At 45.8% G+C, this 11,779-nt stretch overlaps 1 protein-coding gene across 1 annotated transcript; it reads left to right on the top strand.

The window, feature by feature from the left end:
• Window positions 1-376: 376 nt before the first annotated feature.
• On the top strand, window positions 377-8,515 carry DCTN6 (dynactin subunit 6). The gene is made up of 7 exons (XM_083420767.1): window positions 377-655; window positions 1,707-1,771; window positions 3,024-3,129; window positions 4,517-4,605; window positions 5,925-5,972; window positions 7,089-7,231; window positions 8,273-8,515. The coding sequence occupies exons 1-7, from the start codon at window positions 612-614 to the stop codon at window positions 8,369-8,371; spliced, it is 594 nt and encodes a 197-aa protein (XP_083276893.1). The 5' UTR covers window positions 377-611; the 3' UTR covers window positions 8,372-8,515.
• Window positions 8,516-11,779: the final 3,264 nt, after the last annotated feature.

The raw sequence follows: 11,779 nt of genomic DNA, 5'->3' as shown, positions 1-11,779 counted from the left end.
TTATTTACACAATGGGCTGCACGTGATTGGCTAATTCCGGGATTCTCCTGTAGGCCAATCAGGTTGTGGATTCACTTCCACCTGGAGCTGGATTGGGTGGCTCCTGCAGACCAATCATACTGCATTGTTCTAGGACCAATCAGACTGCTGTATTTTGGATCCTATTCAACTCAGTACATAACAATAAGTAATATAAGTAATAAATTAAACTATAAGTAAGTAAAATAAGTAATATAAGTAATAAATTGTTGTTGTTGTTCCATGAACCATTGTGGGAGAAGCATGCTCACCACTTGAGCATGATATAAATGTACTGCACTAACACAAATGCTGGCTCCCAGGTTTGTCTGTTTACACGGAAAAAAATCAAGACACATAACATTGTGTGCCGGGTATTAAGAGGTTAATACACGCCGCCGCACGATATTGAGCGCATCAATGGTAACCCAGAACGAGGGGAGGAGTTACACGCTCCAGGGCGGGTTCTCATTGGCTACGTCGCTCCCATCCGGCCCGAGCGCAAAGCGCGGGGAATCGATTCCCGAGGGCCACGATCGACACTCCTTTCCTTCTCGTTGGTATCAGCGGGCTGCGTCGTCGCCGGCCGAGTAATGGATGAGAGGGCGGACAAGATGGCGGAGAAGGCGCAGAAGAGGTGAGCAGATTCGAGCTGGTCGGGTCTCTTTGGTGGTGGGCTTAGCGGCGGCCTGGTGGATGGCAGGTCTGCAATTTGGCTAAGAAGGTGGGCGGGAGCCCCGGTCTTCTTCCCAGTTCTCTTTTGCCCGGTGCAGAATTAAATTTAGCATTATTCTCGCCATTTGCCACGGCTGCCCGTTTAATAGTCTCTTTTTACCTTGTATGCATTTTTGCTCTGCCTAGAAATGTCTCGTAGCCGCTGCTGCCCGTTATGTTTCATGGCCTTTTGGCGCCACTATAGCCATTTTTCTCTCCACCGGATCCCCTACCAGTGAAGTGAGGATAAGACTCCACGCATCTGATATGAAAGATCAAGGAAAAAAAGGGCGTCCTAGCCTGATAATTTTCCAGCTTGGAACTTCTTTCTCCGTAGTTTTTATTCATTTGCTTTACCGCTTATTCAGGCTGCTGCTTTTTTATACCAGGGGGAGAGAATCTTTTTAATAAAAACAAAAACAACCGCACTCTCCTGTTGCTTTGCCTTGCAGAGAAAAGAAAATAGGACATGAAAGTTACACACGGGGTGCTGTCCTGTGCCCTTGCCTTAGAAGTCACCCCCACTGAGCTCAACTGGGTGTATTTTTAGTAGACATGTATAGGAATTCTATTGTTTAAAAATGCTTTCCTTCTTTGGTGGGGTGGAGCAGTCTCATTGTCTGTGTCCCAGACTTCAGGCTTGTGAAACATTTTGGTTTTTTTACTGGAACCCTGGTTAGGTTTCTTAATTTTTGTAGCCCCCTCCATACGATGGAACCCTGAGATGAACTGTCAAGCCTAAATTCTCTTAGCACCCCTTTCTTGAATTGCCCATCAAGGAAAATTTGGAGCCACTGTAAGTGACCCCGTTACATCTGGGTAACAGCACCCAGCTTTCCTAATCTGGAATTAAAAGCCACTGAGTGGGTCTCAGCTTGCTTGAAATATTCTGGATATATATTAATATACATGTGCTTTCAAGGGAGATGCAAAACACTGTTGTTGTTGTTGTTTGTTGGTGTTCTCTTTTCCAGTGTAAAGATTGCTCCTGGAGCTGTTGTCTGTGTCGAGAGTGAAATCAAGGGTGATGTGACAATTGGTAAGAGAAAGTAATTTGTGTGGTTACTGTAGTTTCCAGAATCTCCAATTTGAATTATTGTCAGACTAAAGATACTAGTCTACAAATAGTCTCTTAATTCTCACATATTACTTAATGATGCAAAACAGCATTGCCTTCAGTACAAGACAATCCCTTGATTGTGCAGGGGAAGATAATCCAAACAAGATCAATGTTTGTTTACAGTGTGGGTGGGGAACCTGCTGTGGAAATTGTTGCACTCCCAACCACCATCAGCCCCAACCAACATGGCCAAATTTGGGGGATGCTGGGAGTTGTAGTCAAATAATATGTGGAGGGCCACAGGTTTTCCACTCATAGTTTGCAACGATGAACAGTGAGTACAACCAGTGAGCCGATCAGAAGTACAGGTGTTCACGAGGGCAAGTAGTTTGTGATCTGAAATACACCTTCCATATTTATGTGGTGTTCTTGCTGAGAATGTAAAAAGCTTGTGGTTGTGATGGCCTGGGATTCAGATGCTGAACCTGAGGGATCCCAGCCTGCACAGGGTTCCCCACCTCCAGAACCAGCTGAGCCAGGGCTGGGGCATGAGCCTGAAGGGTCCTCACCTGTGCTGGATGCACCAGCTGAGTCTGCTCCGGCTCCTGAGGGGGTGGAGGACACATTGCCTGCAGGTGCTCCACTCTCAGCGCTGTCAGGGGAAGCTGAGGTTGCCTCTGGGTCTGGTAACCCTCCAGCTTCTCCTGAGCTGCAGAGAGGCAGAGGGAACTAAGTTCCCGCAGGAGGAGGGCTCACCTCCAGGCCAGGAGAGGCGAGTCACCTGAGGATCGGGGCCGCCCTGTGCCTTGGGGCAGATAAAAGCCAGCCAGCCTCAGTCCCAAGTTGCGGGAGCAACTTCGTTGGTTGTCAGTTCCTGCCTGAACCCTGTCCTGCTATCCTGCCAGAGCTCCTGACCTCACCCAACTACCTGCTCTGCATCCAGCTTCAACTTTTATGGACTGCCTCCATACTGCACCTTCGACCTCAGACTGGACTCAGACCTCGCCTCTCGGTTAGCCCACGGGACCAGCACAGTGGTGTTCCAATAGTCCCTTCCACTGTTTGAGAATATAGTTGGTGGTTGAGATTTCTTATTGGTTCCATGTACATCCATGGTAGCCATGTACTGAGGCAAATTGATACTGCTGCCCCAAACCCTCTGTTTTCATGAAGTAGTTGGAGAAATATCTAACCGCTATGCCAGGAGTAAACTTTTGAGTATTTCCTACAGGGCCTAGGACCGTGATTCACCCCAAAGCACGGATCATTGCAGAAGCTGGACCAATAGTAATCGGGGAAGGTAACCTCATAGAAGAGCAGGCAATTATCATAAATGGGTATGTATGATATGTTGAACTTTCTTGGGCCAAAATGGTGTACCTTGGGAAGGCCTTAGTGAATGCGGCCAAAAGTCAGCTTAATTTTTAAAATGTAAATGCAAGCATAATATTATGCACTCTACCCTACACTAATAATAAATTTTATTATTTATATGCCGCTCACCTGGCTGGGTTTTCCCAGCCACTCTGGGCAGCTTACGAAGCATACATATCATAGCTTTCTGTCCCCTGCAGCTTCTCTCAGTGGTGGACCACATGTTATGTGTGCAGAAGATCCCACCCTTATCACCTTGGTTGTGCCAGTGAAAAAGGTCTTGGCAACTCCTTGCTTGAGTTCTTGGAAAGCTGCTGTCAGACTGAGCAGATAGTACTGAGCTAAATAGACCATTGGTCTTATTCAACATAGGAAGCTGCCTTGTACTACCCAAAGCCACTAAAACTTAAATCTCCCAGGCCACCTTCCTTGCTCCTGTTTTCTTGGCCTCTTCCTAAACAGCCTCTTCTCATTGGCTCAGTTTTGCAGGGACGGTGTAAGGTCAGTGTTAAAATGGGAAGAAATGCAAAGCTGCTTCATGAATGCACTGTTGCAGAAGGGTAGTGAATCTCCATGTTGAATCCTTGTGTTTTATTTTATGTTCCACTGTGGAGGGGATATGCCACTAAAGAAAGCGTGTGTAAGAAATCTAAGATAAAGAACAAAGCTTCCTATAATCCTTGCATGCCTTCAGTAGTTCACTGTTGTACACATTTAATTTGATCACACAGTATTTTACGTGATTTTTAAATTCCCCTCACCCCACTACTTTGATATGCATTTTGTGGTGTTCTCTTAGTGCAGAGAAATTAAATGGGAAATAGTTTGATGTCCTGAATTCTCCAGTTGCACAGCACTACTGGTGCCTTCTTTAGCCCGACAGAGCATATTGCTCTACTGTGCCAACAGTCATCTGTCCTCATTGGCTCTGCAGTCTGAACAATCAGCTTTCTAACTCCTAGAAAAAAGGTGAATCCAAGGAACTTTCTATACTGAAGGACTTTTCCTCATCTGTATCCATTTTTCAAAGCTAAATGTTTTGGGAAGCTGTCCATAATTTAGTTTATCCACCAGATATATTTAAATTGCTATGTAGATGCAAAGGTGGATGTTTCGCCCAGCAACCTCCTTTCAAATTCACACCTGTTCTGGTATTCCAGAAGAAACAGACTTGCCTTTGGGGCATAGGGTAGAGTGGGGAATCAAAAGCAGCAGCCCAATGCCATTGCCAAAGTTTTAACTGTCCAAACCTTATAGCTACCAAAGATAAAGACAGTTCTCAATCTTTCAACAAAGACATGGTTTTTTTGTGATGTAGAAATGTTAATGCATGTTTCAATCCTTTTACAGCTATCCTGAAAACATTACCCCTGATACGGAGGAGGTGGGAGCCAAACCAATGATCATTGGCACCAACAACGTCTTTGAAGTTGGCTGTTGTATCCTTCAAAAGAGCAGTGTTTTTTAAAGTGAGAAAGTGAGTGTTTGCACAGGACAGTGCTACTTTAGCAATGAAAACACCAGTTCTGTGATGGAGTGATTTATTACTTACACGCACACACACGCGTGCGTGCGCGCACACACACACACCCTTTTCACAAGCAGAATTGTCTGAGTTTAATGACCTATCTCAGATTCCACAGGTGTTCTTAGTCACTTATATCTCTTTTGTTCCCAGTAACTTCCACCCATGGGCATTTTGTTCATGTTCAGGGCAAGAGCTTCCTGATAATGATGCGGTGTGGGTGTGTTTGTAGTAAACCTCAATGATATTTTAATACAAGAACTGCATGCATTTACTTCACTACACAAATGCGCTGCATGGGCTCGCTGTGCCTTTCATTTCACAGGGAACGTGTGGCAAAATAGATGTGTCTGCTCAACACGTTGCGGCATTCACAACAAACATGGTAAACACATGCTAGTTTCCCTAATGTGAAAAACAACAACCCTGCATTGTGAGCAGTGACCTCTCTCTTGGGACAAAAGGCCTCAAAGTTCTGTTTTGTTTTGTCTAAAGGGATCAACCATTGCAGCTGGTGTTCCAAACTCAAATGCGCAATCTTAAATAAATGCAATCCAAAGGACCAGGTAACGAAAGCAACCCTCCTACAAGGCAAGCAAAGCAATGCAAAACATCACATTTAATATCGTTACAATTTCCCTTGTTCTTTCCTTACCTGTAATATTCTCCACATTGGCTGTGTTTTAAACCTAGTTGACAGCCCTCTAGTACAACAAGCTGTGAGTTTTGTTTAATCTCCTGTCTATCTTCGCCTTCCTTTTCTGCCTAATTTTAACACAGCTTATAACCATTGAAGCCACGGAACAGTGGTAGGAGCACATTTGCTGTAACAAAAGGGTCGTTCACAATCATAACAGCTATGCTGTTGCTCACAAAGAACTTCCCACTGATCTTTTACTTGTTCTGCTGAGAGAATTCCACTCACTGTTCATTCCTTCTCTGTGGCAGTTTGTAAGAGCCTAGCAGAAGAACCTAGGACCACAGAGCTGGCTGCTCTGAGCATTGAGGAAAGCCTTTGAGCACACACTCAAAGGTCCATAGGCAGCTTTTGATTAAACTAAAGCCCCCTGGTCCAGGAGCTTTCAAATCACACTTTACTGAAGCAGGCCACTTGTCCTGAACGCCTTTTCAAAACATGGGGATTCTTCAGAGAGGATTGTATTAGGAGGAATCCAGCATAAGGGAGCATGCAAACTAAATATCTAAGTACTCTTCTTAACTGTGAACTTACAGATTCCCAGGCAATGAAAATAGGAGACAACAATGTAATTGAGTCCAAAGGTATGTATGTTGATTAAGTGGGAAATCGATAACGGGGGGGTTATTTTTTTGTTTCCGGTTTTTGCATTGTATTACATATTCTCTAGGGACGCGGGTGGCGCTGTGGGTAAAAGCCTCAGCGCCTAGGGCTTGCTGATCGAAAGGTCGGCGGTTCGAATCCCCGCGGCGGGGTGCGCTCCCGTTGCTCGGTCCCAGCGCCTGCCAACATAGCAGTTCGAAAGCACTCCCGGGTGCAAGTAGATAAATAGGGACCGCTTACTAGCGGGAAGGTAAACGGCGTTTCCGTGTGCGGCTCTGGCTCACCAGAGCAGCGGTGTCACGCTGACCACGTGACCCGGAAGTGTCTCCAGACAGCACTGGCCCCAGGCCTCTTGAGTGAGATGGGCGCACAACCCTAGAGTCTGTCAAGACTGGCCCGTACGGGCAGGGGTACCTTTACCTTTACCTTTACATATTCTCTATGCTTCTGAGGACCACTCCGACATCTGAAAATAGTGGAATGGTTTATGTGAAAAACCAGTTTTGATAAATATATTGCAAGTCCGTAGTAGCATGCTTAAAATTGCAGCCTTGCTTTAAAAAAAAAAGTTTGACCAAGACAGTAGTTTTGGAAACAGCACACACACGCTCCATTTGCAAACTTTCTTAATTCTGAGTTTCCCCATGTTCTCCTAGGGCAGTCATGGGTAACCAAAGGCCCTCTAGATGTTGCTGGATTAAAACTCCCATGAGCCCTAGCCGGCTTGGTCAGGGATGATGGGAGATGTAGTCCAGCGTCACCTGCAAGGTCACTGGGTCCTCATCCCTATGCTTGATGGTACAGACTGTGGCAATTTAAGACCAGAGTGTGGTTGCACATCCCTGGGTTGTTTACACTTGGAAATAAGCAGTGGAACTGGTGGTACTCAGAAGTGAGACTGCACATGATTGCAGCCAAAATCTGATATCAGCTGATACCTCAAACAAGTTGAGTTCTAGAAACAAGACAAAAAAATTGGGATGTTACAGAGGAGTAGCAGAGAGTAGACTTATGTTGATGATGCTGGGCCAAAGAACAGACCACTGATGAGACTTCATGACGTTGCTCATTCTAGATGGGTTTTTTTGTCTCTGCAGCATTTGTGGGTAGGAACGTGATCCTGACAAGTGGCTGCATCATTGGAGCCTGCTGCAATGTCAACACCTACGAAGTCATCCCTGAAAACACGGTCATCTATGGAGCTGACTGTCTTCGGCGAGTGCAGACTGAGCGGCCCCAGGTAGGTGCATGACAGGAGGTCAACCTTTGTGAATATGTCGCCAGTTGTTCCTCCCTTCCCAACAACATGACTTTGCCAACCCAGTCTGGTCTATCAGGACAGAGAGCCACTTGCTTCCTTTTCTTTCCCATCAACTCAGCACTCCCGTGTCTGCGGTGCGAAGGCCAGTGGCGGTGGAGCAACTGATTTGTCAATGAGAATGTCATACGAAACCTGGCACAAACCTAAGCACACTTTTTAATCCTCTCTGAGTGGGCCACTTGTAAGAGTCCATGATGCCTGGACCTTGATAAGCCACAGTTTGCACTCAGTTTCTAATTCTGCTTTTCTAGCTGATTGCAAACTGGCTTATCAAGGTCCAGGCATCATGGACTCTTACAAGTGGCCCACTCAGAGAGGATTAAAAAGCCTGTTGTCTTTCTCAGCTTGGCTGGGGAGTAGGAGAGACTCCCAGGATGGGGGCGGATAGGAAATAGAAATGAAGTTTCTGGTTAATTGATCATTTGCTTTCCCCTATGTTGTCTGTTGCCGCGGGACGCGAGTGGCGCTGTGGGTAAAACCTCAGCGCCTAGGACTTGCCGATCGCATGGTCGGCGGTTCAAATCCCCGTGGCGGGGTGCACTCCCGTCGTTCAGTCCCAGCGCCTGCCAACTTAGCAGTTCGAAAGCACCCCCGGGTGCAAGTAGATAAATAGGGACCGCTTACCAGCGGGAAGGTAAACGGCGCTCCATGTGCTGCGCTGGCTCGCCAGATGCAGCTTGTCACGCTGGCCACGTGACCCGGAAGTGTCTGCGGACAGCGCTGGCTCCCGGCCTCTAGAGTGAGATGAGCGCACAACCCTAGAGTCTGTCGAGACTGGCCCGTACGGGCAGGGGTACCTTTACCTTACCTTATGTTGTCTTTAAGGAAGCTTTGGTTCTTTATCCCATGAATTATTTTCCCTGGTAGAGCAGAACACAAGCAAATGAATTCAGACTGTCAGTATTATCACCTATCTGGTGCTCCCCCCCCCCCATTTTTTCACACTGCTGTTCTTTCTAGCCACAAACATTGCAGCTGGACTTCCTAATGAAAATCCTGCCAAACTATCACCATCTTAAAAAAGCCATGAAACCAACTTCTACACCTGTGAAGAGCTGAAGACACCCTTTTCCCAGCATGCTTACCAGAACTGCAAGTGCTTTCAGGACTCTTGTGTCCACAAGAACTAACTCACTTAACTTACATGCTCGTTCATTCCATTGTGCAACATAATGTTATTTATTAAAATGTTGAAAAATGAAATGTTGCGTGTGATGTATTCCCCCAGTGGGTTGTCTTCTTCTTAGCCGATAAAAACTTGCGTTTCAGTGGAGGAGTGAAATTGTTTTAGCATTACAGGAGGTATAATTTTCAGTGGAATTGGGGCATGTTAAATGCCATAGGCACAATTCAGGCAAAGCGATGCACTTTTAAAAAGTTCCACTGCAGTCAGTGGGAGATGCTTAATGCTCACGCTGAAACTTACAAATTCATAACTACCTGCTCAGAGGTGGGGAACCTGCGACCACTCTTCAGATGTTGCTGGATTTCAACTCCCAACATCCCTAACTATTGGGCAGTCTGACTGCGGCTGATGGTAACTGGAGTTCAACAATGTCTGGAGGGAAGCCACAGGTTCCTCACTCCTGGCCTGGATTGCACCTCAAGTGTATTAGAGCGCCTCATCATTTCTCTTTGATGTGTCTCTCTTCAGACAAAAATGGTGCAAGAGTGAGACCCTAAGTGCTGTTCTGGCAGGAACTAATGGGAGTTGGGAATCCAGAACATCTGAAGAACACCAGATTGGCAAAGGCTGCCCTGAGTAATCCAGCTGTGACTGGTTATCGCCTCCCCTTGGCTTTATAATACACTCTCACACTCCATCCACAGAGCCATTTGTGTGCACTCTAGACAGTGTGAGAGAGTATCTGTACCTTACTGAGCAATCCTATACCTAAGTGTGAAATTCTAAACACCCTTACGAGTGGGACTTTCTTTTGACTAACCTGTGCAGGTGTGCTCTGTGACCCAAATCAGCTTAAGTCATAGCCCCCAATAAATCTGTTATATTTTCCCCCAGTTGCTCATAACGTGCAATCCAGGGAAAGTTAAGCATCCTTAAAACCTGTAACGGAGCTAAGCCCACTGATTTCAACTGTACTTAAGTATTCTTACATTTATCTGGATTGTACCTTTCCTTTGGTTTTTTCCCTAGGGTGAGAGTTGTCCAATACAGCAGTGCCTAATTTCTGTATTCACTGGAGGTTTTTAAACAGATGTTGGATGGCCACCTGTCAGGGATTATTTATCTGTGATTCCTGCATTGCAGGGGGTTGGACTAGATGACCCTCTGGGATCCCTTCCAACTTTACAATTCTCTGGGGCTATTCTATTAGTCCAGAGGCCATCAGCGTAACACAAACTAATAATTCCAGAAGTTGCCAGGTTCTGCCATAATTAGGGTGCCAGGAAGCAAGATGGGTTTTCCAGTTATAGAAAACATGCATGCAGGCATATATGAGGCCTGGCAAAACAACGAAAACACTGCAGTATTCCTGAGCTGTTTCTCCCTCCGGAATGGAAGCTCCTCATGGAGAACCATTTGCTGAAGATCTCAGTGAGTAGATAGACTCTCAGGCTGAAAATGCTTTGTAAACAAAAATATTCTGCGACTGATGGTAACTTCATTAGCATCCTCTAAACATAGCTGTCCCAATCTGTGCAAAGGCCTGCTTCCAATGGTGGGTGCAAGTGCTTGTTCCATCTCCATGGAATTCCCTAGATGTGCTTTTTGGCAGTTCTGTGATACGATACACGACTGCATCTAGGGCTGCTAGCAGTTGCATGCACAGAGAGCTGGACTGGGAACCAAGATCTCAAGAACACCTAAAGTGTGTGAACTTCTGCCATCCTCATGCTGACCCTAAGGCTCATTAAATAGAGTTGCAAATTGAGAACATGTTTCTCTGTATACACAAGGGACTGAAGCCTTGACTTCCCTTACTATTTTCTAATCCAAATCTCTCTTGCCCCTGTGATTAATTCTCCCTTAGAAACAACCTTGACATGCCTCCACAAACGTTAGGACTTTTTAACATACAAAATATCCACTCTGCCCTTGGGGAGTTCCAAAAGTGTATATTATTCTTACGCAAGGGTGATTGCTGGAGAGTGTGACCTAGTGGGTAGACTTGATGGATTTGGGATGAAGAGTTCCGTAACACACACTGGGGGACATTGAGCGAGGCAAGTTTCTGTCTCGGCCTAGTGTTGCTGTGAGGATAACCGAAGGAGATGACCTTCAGTGAAGATGTGATCAATCATGCCATGTGTGCTGTAACCTGAGTTCCATGAATGGAAAACAATGTTTCAGGATAAATGTCTGCCATGGAGCTGGTGCAAGAGGACATCATTTTGGTTCCCCAAAGAAACCATCCAGCGATCCAGCATAAAAAAGCAAAATACTAGCTCATTCTTCTTTCGACTTAAACAAAAGCTTATACTGCTTCCTGGATAGCTCAGTTGGTTAGAGCATGGTGCTGATAACGCCAAGGTTGCAGGTTCGATCCCTGGTGGGATCAGCTGCCCTTTGATCCCTGCCCAAAGCAGGGCTTGCTGCCCCAGGCCTTGGTGTGAATGTGATTCAGCAGTACTCTTACCTGTGATGCAGAAGGCTGTTGGTGGAGCAATACAATCTGAAACACACATGCCCATTGTGTGCTTGTATGTACAGAACAAGTTGTGTGGTTCTTTGTGTCCTGGTCACTTTCTTTGAGGACATAGCCAAATATATCTAACCAAAACAGCAGTAGCTAGCCATTCCCTCCTCCTTGTTGTTTCCATATCTTTCTCATAACACACACGCCTGCTAATCGTGAGGATTTCTTAAGGAGATGTTAAAGCTTGATGCTTCAAAGATACCAGATGAATGCAAAGCAACATCTCCCTCCCCCCCACATTCCAATGGTGAAAAGTCATTAGAGGAAAGGCTAATGAGTTAACATTGCTGTGATAAGGGAGTTGGAATAGCTTGACCTCCAAGAGGCCCCAGAGTTGAGGGGGAAATGGGTAAATATTCTAAACAATGCTGAGGAAAGCACAGGAAACTGGACTGCCAGGGAGTAGGCCCGTCAAACCAAACAGTACAAATGGTCCAGAGGAACTAAAAGTCTCTCATGTTATTCTAATTCTGCCTGACTCAGTCTAAAATGCTTTTGTGTGTCTGCATCAAGCCCAGGGCATTTACATCAGTGGTGCAGTATATGGTGAAGAGAGAAGGGAACACTTTGTGTACGTGTGTGTGTGCATGTGAGAGAAAATGTGTAGAAAATGGGCACAGAGTTGCTGAACCACAGCTCCCATAATCCATGGCCATTGCCCACGCTTTCTAGGTCTGACAGGAGTTCAGCAAAATCTGGAAGGCCAAAGGTTTTCAGAAATGAGGCACACTGTGTATTCTACTCGTTTGTCCCCAGCATTGAACAAACTTCCTCTATACATGGAGTGTCCATTCAGCTCTCATGGCAA

The sequence above is a fragment of the Podarcis tiliguerta genome (assembly GCF_965153285.1).
Source record: "Podarcis tiliguerta genome assembly, chromosome: 17".
NCBI lineage: Eukaryota > Metazoa > Chordata > Lepidosauria > Squamata > Lacertidae > Podarcis > Podarcis tiliguerta.
This window is presented reverse-complemented; position numbering and strand designations above follow the sequence as displayed.